The sequence below is a fragment of the Haliotis rufescens genome, unplaced genomic scaffold (assembly GCF_023055435.1).
Source record: "Haliotis rufescens isolate VD_foot unplaced genomic scaffold, xgHalRufe1.0.p SCAF_25, whole genome shotgun sequence".
Taxonomy (NCBI): domain Eukaryota; kingdom Metazoa; phylum Mollusca; class Gastropoda; order Lepetellida; family Haliotidae; genus Haliotis; species Haliotis rufescens.
Window position 1 is genome coordinate 1,633,189 of NW_025963946.1, and position 19,132 is coordinate 1,652,320.

Below are 19,132 nucleotides of genomic sequence, written 5' to 3' on the forward strand. Positions count from 1 at the left end.
AGACCGCCCACGGGGCAATGTGTCCTGCATTGTAGCAGCAGAGAGGTGACCTCGTGTAGAAGCTGCTGTCACGGTGGTCCACACCTTAATGGCGGTCTCGTCTCAGGCAAAATTGCAGCCGCATGTCTGATTCACGTTGACACCACACGATACTAGGGAGACTGATCCCATTATCTCCACAGGGACAATATATCAGCAAAGCGAGTGAGTGAGCATCAACCATTAACAATTGGACCAGCAAATGGATCTAGCTGCTTGGCTGAATTCTGAAAAATGTGGACTTGATTTATGAGCAATCACCAGAGATAAACTGTTAAAACACAACACTGACTAAAGGATCTTTGTTCTTGAATTTATTTACAATGAATTTGAATCGTGATTCAGTTTGATTGTAAATGTGATTCCATGATCCAGCACTCGGCTTCATGACAATAAATAATGAGAGGGTGAGCTCCATCCAGGGGCACAATGATGCAGAAATGACACAATATCTATACACACAACTGTACAAATCTAACATAGTACAACTATACACGACGAGCTGAACAAGCAATTATTTACAGTTACTAGACAAAATGTCATACTTTTCCATCTTAAATGTACAAGTAAATGCATTGTAAGTAAACAAGAATGTTTGTTATGCCAATAAAGAACAGATATTAGACTAGTATGTTCTCCCATGCGTATCATTGAGGAAACAGTGAAGCAAGCCATTGTCATTCCTTGGAATAGTGATAAGAAAAAAATCTTGTTTGTTTTCACAAATCATATGAGTGGGTATGGTTTTACGCCGCTTTTAGCAATACCACGGTGGACACCAGAAATGGGCTTCACACATAGTACCCATGTGGGGAATCAAACCCGGGGCTTCAGCTACCCCACCGCTCCTCTAATCGTATGACCAGTAACAGTAAAATAAATTGATTTATTGACCGAGCGATTGCAATCTCATTGATTTGTCCTGGTACAGCGTCCTACCTACAGAGGGATCCAAGTAATGACTAAGGCTGGCCTATGTTTGATGTTGACCTGCATGTAGAACAACGGGGACTGGGGTGGAGGAGGGTTCTTACTCTGCCTATTCAAGGGGTTATTGCTCTGGGTTTGATTTGTTGTTTGACTGATACAACAAAGACATGAACAATCAGATGATGACAGATGGACAATGACATGATGAAGGACAGGAGACATTGCACATGGTTCACTGTAGTACGTCAACATGACATTCCGACAGAACACACACAACACCAGCCATACCAACAGCCTCCCAACAACATTGTCTACTGTGGCCTTGGGGTCGGCCATCACTGCATCTCAACTTGGCTCCAGCTTCCTCTGCAGCACTGGGAGTACAAGCTGTATCACACAGCACTTGTTGGTATTGATTCTTCTGCTTCACAACACATGTCCTATATCTCCATATTTGGCTCTTGTGACATATGTGTTGTTGATAGACAATGCTGTTGTGGATATTCAGAACTGTGCTGTTGATTTTCCATGCTGGATGTATCATGAGCAAGTTGTTACTTATAACATTTGTGCATTCTCAAGTTGGTGTATATACTTTGTTCTACTGTTGATACTGTTCTATGTTGACATTCTGTACAGCTGGTCACCCCAGCCTACACCTGGTACTGCTGTTGATACTGTTCTATGTTGACATTCTGTACAGCTGGTCACCGCAGCCTACACCTGGTACTGCTGTTGATACTGCTGTTGATACTGCTGCCCCTGTTGGCCCTGCATGTTATTCCCCCCAGACATCTGTCGCTGTAGCTGAGCCACCAGTGCGGCTGTCGCCTGTTGCTGCTGCGTCGGAATTGACGACTGTGACATCTGCGGCTGGGGTTGCTGCTGCATCTGCATCATCTGCTGCTGCTGTTGTTGTTGCCTCATCTGCTGGTAGCGCTGTTGCTGCTGCGGTGTCATGTAGGATGACTGTTGCTGCTGTGGCGCGGCAGGGCCCATCTGGTTGTAGCCGGACATGCTGGCCATGCCGGAGTTCATGTTGGCCATGGGGGGCTGCATCCTGGAACACACACAAGTCAAACACGTCATTCACAGTTTATACAGATAAGGAACAACAAAATTCAAGGTTCATTCAAGGCGTTTCAAGGCTTTCAATTGTCATTTTTAAGGCTTTGTTAGTTGGGTTTTTGTTTGTGCGTTTGTTGTTTACTGCCGCACTCAGCAATATTCCAGCTATATGATGGTGGTCTGTAAATAATCGAGTCTGGAGAGACAATCCAGTGGAATACGATGACATGCATCTACCAAGTCAGCAAGCATGACTGGTCGCCTCTTACGACAAGCATAGTCACCTTTTACGGCAAGCATGGGCTGCTGAAGACCTATTCTCTATCCAGATCTTCACGGGATACTGTTAGTTGGCTTATTAGCCTTAGTCTGTCAATATCTTATTTAAATCCAGCATAACATGTATTAGTCATACAATCTAAAAAGCAGTATGACCATCCCAAAAGGAAGGTATTTGTGGACATGACCGCACCTCTGAGTGGGTGGGTACTGTGGCTGGGCCTGCTGCATGGGTTGCTGGGCGATGTATCCCTGCTGCTGCATGGCCGGCTGCATCATGCTGGGGGTGTTCCCCGAGTCCTGGTACTGCTGGTTGTAGCTCTGCATCATGTTGCCCCCAATCGGGTCCATCATCCGGGAAGGACCCTGCTGCTGAGGTGGCTGCTGCTGCTGCTGCTGCTGCTGCTGCTGTGGCATCGACCCATAGGGTGCTCCTGGGTAATTCTGGGGCATCCCTGCAAGCAACAATACAACTTTAGATTGTCTCTCAGACAACTGCAGTTTGCAATTAACTGGATATAGCCTGTGCAACATCTCAAACAGTATCAATAACAACCTTGCCATAAAAACTTACCAAAGTACAATTGGTTAGTGAGGAAACAGTAAGAGAAAAGACGAAATGTTCAGTGACACGAACACATGTATAATGCTGAACCAATCTCATTAAAATCAGATCTTAGTTTTCGGTAGCGCTAAACAAAGATCTGAGGACATCCCATTACGGGTCACGTCAGAACGACCTTTGACCGATAAATGAAATAACTGACAAGAAATCGGTATAAGCCAATCAGAAGCGAACTCTCTCGAGCTTTACGACGCTAGTTTCAAACTGGCGACGCTTCAAAACATATTTTGACGTATTCTCGAATTAAAAAATTAACACTGTTGAAAAGAACATTCTGGAATGGCTCACAGATGGGATAGATTGTATGGATATAATCATAAATCCTGTAACTGTCGTTCGGAATACCCAGTGTTAAATATTTCGAGGTTGCATGATTGGAAAACACATTCCGTCTGTCACTTTCATGATCGGGTAAGCGACGCTCTGATTGGTTGGATGAAAGGTCGTTCTGACGTGACCCAAAATGGGATGTCCTCAGATCTTTGTTCAGTGATAGCAAGAACTAAGATCTGATTTTAATGAGATTGGATGCTGAACCATAATCTTGATTAATATGCTAAGGGAGGCAAATCTGCACTTTAAGACTATGTGCTTAAAATCACTTGCCCATTCATTCCCTAGACCAGGTCCAGGGATTAATGCCCTTGACTAAGTGTCCCTTAGTGTCATGGCCCTGTTATCAAATACTGGAAATCTTGAAATTAATGCGTCTCCAATTTAAAACGACTGCTGACCCCTAGCCAAAAAGGCGACTCCAAATCAATGCAACTGCCCCCACCCCATCCCCAGTGGAATGATACATATCCTACTTTAATCCAATCAAACAGCAAATAGCACCGCTTATTAGCACTGAGTAAAGCACTTCCGTAATAACAATAAACAGTGTTTTCCTAAAAACAACACCCAGTTTATATGTCTATTCTGTTGACTGGCATTAAGTTCAAGGGCAATAAAATAATTGAACCAACAACAGATCACTGATTGGATTTGTCAATGATGCCTAGTTTGACACGAGTGGGTAGAACTCTTGACCCCAGCAGTGATAACTCACCGGATGCCCGTTGTGTGATTCCTATACTTATTACAACTGCTGCTCAATCAATCGTGTTTGTGTTTATATTCAAGTTGGTATTTCCGCTATCCAAAGTGTGCGGTGATGCCGTCTTATTGTTGATAGTCATTTGGAGACATAAATGGGAAGTTTCATTAATGCGAACAAAGACCACTCGCATTATTGCATTTAATTCACGCTCACATTAATTTTAAAAATTTACAGTACATACCAGGCACCTCTACCGAGCTATAGTATTAGTTTCAACTATATTAACAAGAACTGGGATTTCCCTGGGAAGTCCCCATTTGAGAAATGATAACCTGACATGGATCGTTGTTTGCCAGGTCCAAACTCACCCCTCCCAGGCCACCGTGATGCAGCTGTGATATTGCTGTCAGCGGTGGAAGCGACCATGGCCCCCTCACCTGGCATAGGGTGCATGGAGCTGTTGCTGATGTTGTTGCCGCCATACATGCGTTGTTTCTGCAGGATCTGCTGGCGGATGTACTGATGCTGCTGATGCTTCTGGATCATCATGGGATTCATGGGGTTCTGCTGCATCCCGTACTGCCCCTGCTGCGGGTGGGTGGACCGCTGCCGTAGCATACTGTTCAGGAGGAACTTCGAGCTGCTGGCGTTGCCAGGAAATCGTTGTCGATTTGCTGTACAAAAACAAACAGATTCCATGCATGTCAATTCCGATCTGGTAAGCGGCACTCTGATTGGTCAGATGAAACGTCATTCTGACGTGACTTGGGATCGCATTAGATTAGCGGGTCGAGCTAAGATATGATTTTAATGAGATGGATAAAAACTGTCCATGATGTATACAACAGACATGCCTTACCCTCACAATGACTTCTGCGAGCAATGTAAGAGACACATGACATGTACATAAATTTATCGTTTCTTCACAATCTCTGCCTACAAATTACAAGAGAGTGTTACAACTGAACAGTGTGCTCCAGATTTCCTGGTATATACATGATTAGAAACCTTCACAGATTCTTTGCTTAGTACTATTTCATTACAAACTTTTCCCCTTGTCCTTGGTGTAGCACTTTGAGCATGAGTGAGTGAGTGAGTGAGTGAGTTGGGTTTAACACCGCTTTTAACATTATTCCAGTTATATCATGGCGTGTCAGCTTAATGTGGGAGGAAAGCCCAAAGTGATGCAGGTCTAAGACGTTTACCACATCGGTGAAATCCACGAGCACGGGTATGGTGCTGACAAACCTAGAAACATAATCGGGGCAAACCGGGATTCGAACCCACGATCATAGATTTCTGGCGTGTCCAAGGGACGCAACTCTGCACAGCGAATCGCGGCGCTTTAGACGACTGGGCCACCCCTTCCCCAACTTTGAGCATGAACGGCTACATGGAGACTAGCGCATTACAAGTGCACATTATTATTAGCATTTTACTCAAGGTACCGTCTGAATCTTTAATTTTAACAAAAGGGTTATGACAAGGAGCCAAGACTTTCAACCCCAATTTTTAGCACAGCTTAAGCATAATCTGTAAATGCAAGCAATGCAGGGTTAGTTAAATGATTGGATGGTTCCCTTCCCAAGTGTTTGTTTGTGTGTAGGTGGGGTGTACATACTGTAGTCTCCTGGGCCCGGCATGGGTTGGGAGGAGTAGCCATAGGAGGGTTGAGCCTGGGGTGGAGTCATCCAGGTTGGGTGGGGGCCGCTCGGCTGGTACATCGTCTCCTGGTAGGGGTAGGGTCGCACTGGCGGCTGAATCAAGTATTCAGTAGCAGATAATACATCATGTCAGCTTGTATAACAACTTATGATTAGGGAGAGTTACTCATATGTTTATTTTGAATTTTGTAATAAATATTTCTTTTCTTCAAATCAGGAACTGTGGATTTGTGTCACCACTGTCAAGGGTGTATCTGTCATATGATTGCTGCTGGAAATGTCACCACACTGCCTAGAATAACACCTTGCTGGATACTCTGACACTGTTCACAGACTCACTACAGCATGGCTGTGTCTAATGTGTATGTAGTGAAGCATCTACCAGGGGGTTGTTGTAGCATTAGTGTATGGGCTATCAAGCTGACATTAGAAGATGAGGTCCGATATTCTGACAAAATACCTGTATCGTTGAGGGCTTGGGCTGGCGTCTCCGTCGCTGACTTTTCTGTTTCTTGACACCTTCCTGATTGTTGCTCTCATTCTTGTCTATCGACTTTTCTTCCTGCAATACAAGACGCAGAGTCTGAAGAACCAACATAGCAGGGGGACAACAGAAGATTGAGGATTAACGGATACATGACATCAGAAGATTGAGGATAACGGACACATGACATCAGAAGATTGAGGATTAACGGTCACATGACATCAGAAGATTGAGGATTAACGGACACATGACATCAGAAGATTGTCGATTAACGGACAAATGACTTCAGAAGATTGTTGATTAACGGACAAATGACTTCAGAAGATTGAGGATTAACGGACACATGACATCAGAAGAATTAAGGATTAACAGACACATGACATCAGAAGATTGTTGATTAACAGACACATGACATCAGAAGATTGAGGATTAACAGACACATGACATCAGAAGATTGTTGATTAACGGACAAATGACATCAGAAGATTGAGGATTAACAGACACATGACATCAAAAGATTGTTGATTAACGGACAAATGACATCAGAAGATTGAGGATTAACAGACACATGACATCAGAAGATTGTTGATTAACGGACAAATGACATCAGAAGATTGAGGATTAACAGACACATGACATCAGAAGATTGAGGATTAACAGACACATGACATCAGAAGATTGAGGATTAACGGACAAATGACATCAGAAGATTGTTGATTAACGGACAAATGACATCAGAAGATTGAGGATTAACAGACATGACATCAGAAGATTGAGGATTAACGGACAAATGACATCAGAAGATTGAGGATTAACAGACATGACATCAGAAGATTGAGGATTAACGGACAAATGACATCAGAAGATTGAGGATTAACAGACACATGACATCAGAAGATTGATGATTAACGGACAAATGACATCAGAAGATTGAGGATTAACAGACACATGACATCAGAAGATTGTTGATTAACGGACAAATGACATCAGAAGATTGAGGATTAACGGACACATGACATCAGAAGATTGAGGATTAACGGACAAATGACATCAGAAGATTGAGGATTAACAGACACATGACATCAGAAGATTGTTGATTAACGGACAAATGACATCAGAAGATTGAGGATTAACAGACACATGACATCAGAAGATTGAGGATTAACGGACACATGACATCAGAAGATTGAGGATTAACGGACAAATGACATCAGAAGATTGAGGCTTAACGGACACATGACATCAGAAGATTGAGGATTAACAGACAAATGACATCAGAAGATTGATGATTAACGGACACATGACATCAGAAGATTGAGGACAGAGGATATCAGAATAACGGGTACATATCGTGCTGGAACACCCAATGGGAAACACCTTCTAAAGATGGAAAAAACCCAGAGGGTAAATCATGTGACATTTATATGTATCAACATCCACTTGAGAATAACACTGTCATACCACTTTCTCTGGTGGGGGTTCAAGGTCCTCTGGTGGGAGGCTGGGAGCCTCCAGGTAGTAGCTGTTGGGCCTCTTCATGGAGTGGGTGTGGTACAGCAGCAGCCTGGACACAGACAACAATACATGTAGCCTCATGGCCCAACCCCATACAACAACACATGTAGCCTCATGGCCCAACCCCATACAACAAAACATGTAGCCTCATGGCCAAACCCCATACAGCAACACATGTAGCCTCATGGCCCAACCTCATACACCAACACATGTAGCCTCATGGCCCAACCTCATACAACAACACATGTAGCCTCATGGCCCAACCCCATACACCAACACATGTAGCCTCATGGCCCAACCTCATACACCAACACATGTAGCCTCATGGCCCAACCTCATACAACAACACATGTAGCCTCATGGCCCAACCCCATACAACAACACATGTAGCCTCATGGCCCAACCCCATACACCAACACATGTAGCCTCATGGCCCAACCTCATACAACAACACATGTAGCCTCATGGCCCAACCCCATACAACAACACATGTAGCCTCATGGCCCAACCCCATACAACAACACATGAAGCCTCATGGCCCAACCTCATACACCAACACATGTAGCCTCATGGCCCAACCCCATACAACAACACATGTAGCCTCATGGCCCAACCCCATATAGCAACACATGTAGCCTCATGGCCCAACCCCATACAGCAACACCCTGTACTGTGACACCCTGTACCATGACACCCTATACCATGTCACCCTGTATACAACACCCTGTACCATGTCACCCTGTATACAACACCCTGTACCATGACACCCTGTATACAATACCCTGTACCACGACACCCTGTATACAACACCATGTACCATGTACCACGACACCCTGTATACAACACCCACTACCATGACACCCTGAATACAACACCCTTTACTGTGACACCCTGTATATAACACCCTTTACTGTGACACCCTGTATACAACACCCTGTACCATTACACCCTGTACCATGACACCCTGTATACAACACCATGTACCATGTACCACGACACCCTGTATACAACACCCACTACCATGACACCCTGAATACAACACCCTTTACTGTGACACCCTGTATATAACACCCTGTACCATGACACCCTGTATACAACACCCTGTACCACGACACCCTGTATACAACACCCTGTACCATGACACCCTGTATACAACACCCTGTACAATGACACCCTGTGTACAACACCCTGTACCATGACACCCTGTATACAACACCCTGTACCATGACACCCTGTATACAACACCCACTACCATGACACCCTGAATACAACACCCTTTACTGAGACACCCTATATACAACACCCTGTACCACGACACCCTGTATACAACACCCTGTATACAACACCCTGTACAACGACACCCTGTATACAACACCCTGTACAACGACACCCTGTATACAACACCATGTATACAACACCTTGTACCATGACACCCTGTACCACAACACCCTGTTTACAACACCCACTACCATGACACCCTGAATACAACACCCTTTACTGTGACACCCTGTATACAACACCCTGTACCACGACACCCTGTATACAACACCCTATACCATGACACCCTGTATACAACACCATGTACCATGGCACCCTGTATACAACACCCTGTCTGGACCAGACAATCCAGTGATTGACATCATGAGCATCGATCCACCCAATTGGGATACGATGACATGACCAAGTCAGCTCGTCCTGTTAATCTCCTCTTACGACAAGTATAGTCGCTTTTACAGAAAGCATGGGGAGATGAAGACATATTCTACCCCGGATCTTCAAGGGTCAGATGTCGCTGTAACTTGACTCTGATGTGGCTGTTGACCAGGGACATGGTTTTTATTTGACTGTGATTATATGGCTGTGATGTGACTGTGACATGGCTGTGATATAGCTGTGATGTGACTGTGACGTGAATTAATTTGACTGTTACATAGCAGTGATGTGAGTGTGACGTGACTGTGACATGACTGACGTGACTGTTACATGGCAGTGATGTGAGTGTGACGTGACTGTGACATGACTGACGTGACTGTTACATGGCAGTGATGTGAGTGTGACGTGACTGTGACATGACTGACGTGACTGTTACATGGCAGTGACGTAACTGTGACGTGACATGTCAGTGACATGACTGTGACCTGGCTGTGACTGATGTGACATGACTGTGACATGACTGTGGCAGAAGTGACATGACTGTGACTGATGTGACATGACTGTGACTGATGTGACATGACTGTGACCTGGCTGTGACATGGCTGTGACGTGGCTGTGACTGATGTGACATGACTGTGACATGACTGTGACATGGCTGTGACATGACTGTGACATGGCTGTGACATGACTGTGACATGGCTGTGACATGACTGTGACATGGCTGTGACATGACAGTGACGTGGCTGTGACGTGGCTGTGACGTGGCTGTGACATGGCTGTGACATGACTGTGACTGATGTGACATGACTGTGACTGATGTGACATGACTGTGACATGACTGTGACGTGGCCGTGAAGTGGCTGTGGCATGACTGTGGCATGACTGTGACATGACTGTGACATGGCTGTGACGTGACTGTGACGTGGCTGTGACGTTGCTGTGACGTGGCTGTGACGTGGCTTTGATTTGACTGTGACGTGGCTGTGACGTGGCTGTGACATGACTGTGACTGATGTGACTGTGACATGACTGTGACATGGCTGTGACATGGCTGTGACGTGGCTGTGACGTGGCTGTGACGTGGCTTTGATTTGACTGTGATTATATGGATGTGATGTTGGTGTGACATGACTGTGACTGATGTGACATGACTGTGACATGACTGTGACATGACAGTGACTGATGTGACATGACTGTGACTGATGTGACGTGGCTGTGACATGGCTGTGACGTGGCTGTGATTGTGCAATGATAACATTGACTGTTATGTGGCTGGGACATGGCTTTGGTTTGACAGTGATGAGAATGTGACATCACTGTGACTGAAATAGAAATGCTGACTGTGACAGTGCTGTGATAGTGATGTGGCTGTGGCTGTGGCTGTGGCTGTGGTTGTGGTTGTGGCTGTGGTTGTGGCTGTGGCTTTGATGTCTCATGTGGTCTTACCGGTGCTGATCCTCATACTTGAGAGGCTTGCGCTCTAACCTAACAGCGCTGAAGTAGGACCACGAGATAGGAGCCGGGTTCTTGTAGCCCTCGATCACATCCCATGGACTGATCGGCACCTTCTGCGCTACTTGCAGGCCCTGAAATAACACTCTCATATCCAGTTTCTGAAACACGGAAAGAATATAACCTTGGAAGTCTACTAACTTGAAGGGCAAGTCTACACAAAAATTTCAACACTGAACAATTTCTTCACCAACTACATGGGTTATCTCCCTTGATGATGATATTAATGGTGCCTACATGTGTGAATATCTAGATTCAGATTCAAATCTCTTCTTGTCAGTCATGTCAGCTAATAGCCTTGAGCATCAGCATGTAGTTGAACTTGTTATTTCAAAGTATGACCAATAGCTCACTAATTTGTGTGCAAGCATGATGTTCCAAGTCAACATCTGACTTTTGCACAGAGCATCCTGAAATTTACATTTAGTAAAAACCTTGATTGATTAAAAGAAGTATATCGAGTGAGTGTTTGATTTGACATTGCTTTGTACAGTCAGCTTGAGTGGGGAAGAAAGCTGGGGGGATTGACATTTGACACATATTTTAGAGCAAAATATGTATTTTGTCTGAGGTGCAAACAATAACCTGTTCATAATCAAAGAACGAAAACACCCATTGTCAGGCTGATTTAACACACACATATCACTTACAGTGATAATCAGAGGGAGACGAGCAATGCCAAAAAAACATTTTGCACAGAGGTCTAATGTGAGTGCAAAACAAAAATCCTAGAACTGAACATTGTGTACAACTACTATGTCCACGGTGACAGCTGATATGCTTCAGGTTCACATTTCACACGTTAATCAACTATTTTGGCAAAAAGTAAAAAAACATAAGTTTAATTTTTGTGTTTAACTTGCCCTTTAAAAATGTGCTATGACTGATAACTGTTACGTTTCTGACCCTGTTGCCATCCTTAGTACTTCACAGGTTTGTTTATACAAGTCCAAGGACTGCCTGGCATTGTGTTTGTTTGTTTGTTTGTTTGTTGTTTAACGCTGCACACGGCAATATTCCAACTATATGACGGCGGTCTGTAAATAATCGAGTCTGGACCAGACAATCCAGTGATTAATATCATGAGCAATTGGGATTGATGACAGGCATCAACAAAGTCAACAAGCCTGACCGCCCAATCCCGTTAGTCGCCTCTTACGACAAGCATAGTCACCTTTTACGGCAAGCATGGGTTGCTGAAGACCTATTCTACCCCGGATCTTCACCAGTCCCTGACATTGAAGCAATATGTAGAGGAGGGGCCGATATAATCTGAGCACAAGCTGGAACCTGCACCTACTGCATTGTAAAGCAGCTAGGTGTATTCATGGGGGCTGGAGGAACGTTGTATTACAGACCTGTGAAGTACTGCCTGTGCCCCTAACTGAGGGGGCCTCTCCCTTCATGGACTAGTCAGCTACAAATTCACTCAACAATCATGCCATTAAGTCTCAAAATGTTCCTTGCTTCTTGTTTCAAACTCCTTTAAGCCCTGCACTTCTTTTTCAAATTTAGGCTACTGGCACAGCAACATGCATTGTCACAGGTAAATTAGTGAAATCTAAATATTTTTGACATTACTGCCTGAATGCTTCTACTGCTGTTTTTCACTTAGGAGATGGAGCTGTGAGAGGTCTGGCTACAGAAGGTGTTGTACCCACTAGTTGTGTGGCTTTCTTCCTCCAGCAGGGGGTGGATGTCACGCCGAAGACCCGAGTTCAATTCCCAACATGGGTACAATGTGTGAAGCCCATTTCTGGTGCTGGAATATTGCTCAAAGCGGCGTTAAACCATACTCAATAACTCCTTCCTCCCACAGCAACCACGTGACCGGAAGTGGCGAGGTCACACACAATCACATCACTGCTAGTAACGGACCATCTGAAAGAACTTTGCAGGGAGGTAGCAATGCATGACAAGTATCCAAATGTAACAAATATTTAGATTTTACTAAAATATATCTTATCCTGCATTACTACCTTAAGGCATCTTTATCAGACGGAACGGAACGGAAGAGGGACATACCTTTCAGACAGAAGGTAGGAGAGACCCTCCAACCAATCCTGGTAACCAGATAGCACCCTGTATGGGAAAAGCCGAAACCACACACCTTCCTGTCCGATAGAGCCACATGAGAGAGCAGGAGGTGGGAAATCCAGTCAAGGAAAACAGGAAAAATAGAAGAGGGTCGGACAAGTTCTAAATTCTGATTCCTGCAGCTGGAATAAGCAGAAACCCCCTAGTCTGGGGAAATAACTACCAGAGAGGTCACAGGGTCAGTTCCGAGGTGTAAGAATCAAGATCGTCTGGGGTAAGCGACCTTCTGCGCAACCACCAGTGGACCGAAACTATGAACACCTTGCACATCCTCAAGAGCCACGTCTCGGAGATAATGACGGGCGAAGACAGTATCTGAGTTCCTGTAGTATAATGGAACACAACCACAGTGAGACAGTGTTACGAGTAACTCCTGTCTTGGATGTAGGCGAGACCGGAATAAATAGTCATTTCCGAGATCCATGTTGGGTCTTGGATCGATGGATGAAAACCCTTAAGGCTCGAATGTGGCACAGAAGTAGTTCATCCTCATCTTCGGACGGTGAATGGTTAATGATCTGTCCGCCTGTCCTGGGAGTTGATTCAAGTGCGAAAAACCATCTTTATGGAAAGACTGAAGAAAATCGCCGAGTGGAGTGGTTCAAAATGAGCGGTATGGAGTGACTACAATACCAGGTTCAAATCCCAAGCTGGGGGACGAAACTTGGCATGTTGGTCCTCCAGACAAAACGACCGCAAAAGTGACTGAAGTTCAGGGATCTTAGTCATCTCGCGATCCATAGTAACTGCCATCAATGAATTGAGGGCAACCAGATATGTAGTAATTGTACTACCCTTGAGGTGACGCTTGTTGTGGAGATGGAGAAGGAACTCGACCATAAACTGCAGTGATGCAAAGATGGGGTCCTGTTTCTTATCCTTACAAAAGGATTCAAAGGAAACCCATTTATCATCATACAGACAGTGTGTCGACGGTTTATGTGCTAAGGCAAAGGTCTTCACCACTCTAGCTGAGTAACCTTTAGCACCTAAGGCCTGATGGAGATGTGCCAAGCGTGCAGTAGAAACTTGTCTGGATCTGGGTGTGGCAACCAGACTGGGGATGTACCAGTAGGTGTGGCCACCGTGGGAGTTCGAGAGGGTTGCAGGTGGTGAGGCCTACAATGCGAGCCAAAAGCAGTGATAGATTCAGTGTGTTTTTTATCTTCTGCAGAACCCTGGTAAGTAGTACAGGTGGCGGAAAAGCATCCGCTTTAAGGCCTGTCTCTGGAATGGTGAATGGTCGACCGCCTAAGCCAGAGGGTCCGGGACCAGGGAGATTGGAGCTGATAGTTCTGGCTGGTTGCAAATAGGTCGCCCCGGCATGGTGAGCTACGTTTCAAAGAAATAGACAAGCGTTGTCAGCAGAATAGACACACATGTCAACAAAGAAACACGGGCATGTAATTGTAACTCAAACTTTTAGAAAGTTTACAAAAGAAATTACAATATAAAGAGTATCATTATATACTTAAAAGGCCCAGAATAGAAAAGTTCTAAGCACATGAAACAAGAGCTAAGATAGTTACACAATCACATGACATGTGGCAAAACAAGATGGTGGGTGGTACAACACACGCGCGAAGTAAGCGCGAGAAAGAGCCAAAGTCAGGCAATAATTACACTAACATAAGCCTGAAAAGACCATCCTAGTACACAAGACTTTATACTACATCATTGAGATCACATTGGTTATCAAAGGACAGGCAGAGGTTGCTATATGTTCGTCTGTTGAGTCCAATGACTAGTAGTGATGTGATTGTGCATGACCGGTCACGTGTTAGCTGCAGGAGGAAGGAAGTCACATAACTAGTGGGTACAACCATTTCTGTAGCCACACCTCTCACAGCTCCGTCTCCTCGGTACAAAATCATAATTTTGCATTCTGAACACCAAGAAAAGAAGTCACAACCAAAATAACAACAAAGACTGCTCAAGCCAAACTGATGAACCACAAAAACAAGAAACAAAAGACATATGGTGGTGGTTTTAAGTTAAAAATGGTGGTCTCCAGCTCAGACACGTCAAGAGATCATACTCACATTCCCCTGAAAAAAAAATATCTGGGAAATATGGTACTCGTACCTGTTTCTTCCCGATGGAGTCGAAGCCAGTTATCTTGTTGCCCTTGCTGTCGACCAGACTACCATGGGACTCACATGTGATCACCTCGTACATCTTCTTGTGGAGTGGCAACAGGAGGCGCAGTGAGTCCGTGCAGTCTGTGTGCTTGTCTGCTATCTCTCTCTGTCAACGCAACAATGGGGGAGTGAGTTAATGTTGTTAAACACTGTTGGACCAGACAATCCAGTGATTGACATCATGAGCATCGATCTACACAATTGAAATACGATGACATGCATCAACCAAGTCAGAGAGCCTGACCACCCGATCCCGTTAGTCGCTTCTTACGACAAGCATGTGTTGCTGAAGACCTATTCTAACACAGATCTTCAGGGGTCACAAAGTGTGGCAATATGGGCCCTGTCAGGGCATCACGTCCATAGTAATAACAAGAAAACAGCCATGGGGACCATTTGTTTGCTCATGTAGCATGTAAACTATCATTGATGTAACTTTAGTAGTTTCTGAGAAAACTTCACCCCATGCAGACACTATGCAATTAGTTGAAAATAGCATTTAATATAATTTACAGCACCGAGCATCGAACTCAGTCTTGACAAGTATCTCTTAGATAAACATGCAAACTTTCATCCATGTTACTTCAGTAATTTCTGAGAACCGAGAAACTACTTGTCCCCATTTCACGCAGTATGCACTACAAGTTGAAAAGCACAGAGCAACAGCCATGTCTCTGCAAAAATGCATTTAAGACACCAATTTTCGAACTCATTTCAGATCATGACCAGTAATATCAGCGTATAAAGTTTCATTTCTCTAACTTTAACAGTTTTTGAGAAAATCGTCCGCTTCTGAAAGGGGATGATTTTCTCAAAAACTGTTAAAGTTAGAGAAATGAAACTTTATACGCTGATATTACTGGTCATGATCTGAAATGAGTTCGAAAATTGGTGTCTTAAATGCATTTTTGCAGAGACATGGCTGTTGCTCAGGGAGCGGACGAACGGATAGAAAGACGGAAGGAAGAACGGAACGGCAGATGGATGAACTCCATATCCCCCAATTCGTGACAGGGGACAATAAGATCAATTATAATGTGCTATATTTCCACACCACACTGCATAGATACATGCATATTTATTACCCCGGGCAATGTTCCAGTTGCACTCGATTCATATTCTCAGCTCCCTGAGGAGAATACACCCCAAGCTGCCAATGAGGCAGCCAATCAGGCCAATCACACGTCATATCTAACCAGTCATCCTAAGGCAGATCTTACAACAAGCATGAAGTACTGGTTGAGTTTTGAGGCTAAAATACATCGAGAAAAAAGCAGAGTCGGTTCACTCTTCCTTGCAACAAACATAGACTACTTTCATACTTATTTTTAAAAGGGTTTGACAAAGGACCTAGCATACATAATCAGATAAGCAGAGATGGTTCACTCTTCCTTGCAACAAACATAGACTACTTTCATACTTATTTTTAAAAGGGTTTGACAAAGGACCTAGCATACATAATAATGTTGTTTCCTCAAAACTGACTGCCATGTGTTGCAAAGGTTACCAAACCAAGTGGTGGACTCACCCTGAGTTTCTTAGTGAGGATGTTGTATGTCTTGGTGTTGTCATCGGCCTTGTCGGAGCCGTCCGGCAGCAGTGTTCCATGTATCAGCACAGACAACATGTCAATGATCGTCATGAACAACTCACTGAAATAAAAATGGGAGAAAATGTATATAAGCTTTAAGTTGTCTGAGAAACGCACATGAATTCATTTGGGAGAAATTCTGACAACATAACAAAGGTCATAGATATTTACTGTTCATGTTGAATTTAGAAAATCCATATGCTTGTTAAACCGGACACACATTTCAGACACACAGCTATGGTGAGTGAGTGAGTGAGTGAGTGGGTGGGTGGGTGGGTTGTATGGTTGGTTGGTTGTTTTATGCCACACCCAGCAATATTCCAGCTATATGACGACGGTCTGTAAATAATCGTGTCTGGACCAGACAATCCGGTTATTGATATCATGAGCATAAATTCACACAATTGGGATCGATGACATGCATCAACCAAGTCTGCAAGCCGAGCGAGTGAGTGAGTGAGTGAGTGAGTGAGTGAGTGAGTGAGTGAGTGAGTGAGTGAGTGAGTGACAAACAATAGTTCAGTTATATAACCAATATATGTCAGACTGATGTGGCAGATGTGATGCAGGTCTTGAAATCCATGAGCCGGGCATGGTACAGACAAACGTAGAAACAATCAGAGTGAACCAGAGTTTCTAACAGCCATCAATAAGTTTCTTGCGCAACTGAACCAAATAGTGGCGCATTTAAGGACTGGGCCAGCCTTCTCCCTGGAGTGACACATGACACTTGACACTGCAGCAGGAAAGCAGTTGACATGAGTTGTGTGTGTTTGTTGAGTAGGACTTACTTGTTGGTTTGTATGTCCACCACATCGTGGCTGATGAGCTGCACTAACAGCATGGCCCAGTCTGTGGTGTTAGTGTTGTTGCGCTGGATGGTGTCGAACATCCCCCCAACCTGCAAACACACAACACTGTGGGGAAATCTGTGTCCTACACAGGGAATACATACTGAATGCTGTTTTTGAAAAAATGCTATTGTTTAGCGAGAGAGTTTTGACTCCAAATTCAGCGATTTAGCATGAAAGAAAATGTTTAACTTCCAACTGGTGAATTAAGAGTGTCATGACTAACTAAAATGAACATCTCTCCTAATTGTGGTTTCAATTAATATTTAGGTAATTACTGAATATACACCTGTATAATATTATTTCTTCTAAAACCTATATGAATTTTCCAAGATCGAATTAAATTTACCACATTGTCAAACTTTTAAGCAATTACAATTGCTATATCTTTACAATATGGGTCTACTATAGGTATCAATGGGACCAAAAGAAAACTGTAAATTTTACATTAAATTGTGTTAACAGGCAATGTGTCCCCATTACATTAATCAGACATAACAACCTGAAATCAGATACAGCGTGTGTTACGTGGTTTCATGTAGGACATCGTTACACGAATGACCGCGTAGCTGGAAGGGGTCTCCAGACAATTGGTTCTATGGGAGGACACTTTCTCTGACAGATATTAGGGTGATCCAGCTTGGCATCTCTCAAAGCTATCAACCACGCCCAAAGGACTGAGGCATGCTTAGACGAGTAGAGGAACGATCGGCAACATCCACAAGAGGATCACCAAACCAATACCAAGACATAATGTGCCTAAAGCAGAGGTGAGGGGGATCGGGACACCGCCGATACGGCTGCACCTTGCGGCGACCTCGATGTTGAAGACCAGAGTCTCTAGAGACGAGGTAGCTCACCCTTCACTGTGTACTCAGTCTGGGCCCCCGAATTATAACAACATTAAACACAGCAGCGACAAGTCCAATATTTATTCTCTTTGCAATATCTCCAATCAAGTCTCAGCAATAATGGCCGACTGTATTGTGCAAGAACACACAATCAAAACTGAGAGTTGGTTGCAGTTAATACAATGAGTGAGTGAGTGAGTGAGTTGGGTTTAACGTCGCTTTTAACAGTATTCCAGTTATATCACAGCATGTCAGCTTAATGTGGGAGGAAAGCCCCAAGTGATGCAGGTCTCAGACGTTTACCACTTTGGTGAAACCCACGAGCACGACGATGGTGCTGACAAACCTAGAAACATAATCCGGGCGAACTGGGATTTGAACCCACAATCATAGGTTTCGCAACTCTGCACAGCAATCGCGGCGCCTTAGACGACTCGGCCACCCGTGACCCCTGTAGTCAATACAAAGACACCATTGTGGCCACAAAGTAATGAAAAGCACGTGTTACTGTGTAGTCCTCACATCACGGTAATGCACCTGTCCTAACCAACACTCACCAGTGAGAGACGCAGCTGCAGAGATTCATGAATATTCTGTCGGATTTTTGTTTCATCTGGGTATTTGTCCTGAAAAAAAAGAAAAAGAGGAACATTTGTAGTGCCAAGCAATTCGAGATGGTAATAAACTTGTATGAAGTAGCAAGTGAGTTTCTATAGGTTGCAAACACATTTACACAAATGATAAATACCTTGATGTTTCATTTTGATAATGAACATATTTATACACCATT

General features: G+C 44.1%; 1 protein-coding gene across 3 annotated transcripts in view; it reads right to left on the minus strand.

Moving 5' to 3' along the window:
* Positions 1–340: 340 nt before the first annotated feature.
* LOC124141404 (mediator of RNA polymerase II transcription subunit 12-like protein) overlaps positions 341–19,132 on the minus strand; it is a 61,325-nt gene continuing 42,533 nt past the window's right edge. The window contains exons 33-43 of one of the 3 annotated variants that reach the window (XM_048402240.1): positions 18,900–18,968; positions 17,432–17,541; positions 16,578–16,701; positions 14,994–15,155; positions 10,746–10,912; positions 7,593–7,695; positions 6,108–6,209; positions 5,605–5,740; positions 4,352–4,657; positions 2,510–2,771; positions 341–2,029 (exon numbers count right to left, since the gene is read on the minus strand). In XM_048402240.1, coding sequence (XP_048258197.1) covers positions 1,687–2,029; positions 2,510–2,771; positions 4,352–4,657; positions 5,605–5,740; positions 6,108–6,209; positions 7,593–7,695; positions 10,746–10,912; positions 14,994–15,155; positions 16,578–16,701; positions 17,432–17,541; positions 18,900–18,968 — 1,884 coding nt within the window. In that variant the 3' untranslated portion in view covers positions 341–1,686. The remainder of the gene's footprint in view (positions 2,030–2,509; positions 2,772–4,351; positions 4,658–5,604; positions 5,741–6,107; positions 6,210–7,592; positions 7,696–10,745; positions 10,913–14,993; positions 15,156–16,577; positions 16,702–17,431; positions 17,542–18,899; positions 18,969–19,132) is intronic. The other 2 variants (XM_048402242.1, XM_048402243.1) reach the window with 2 other exon arrangements.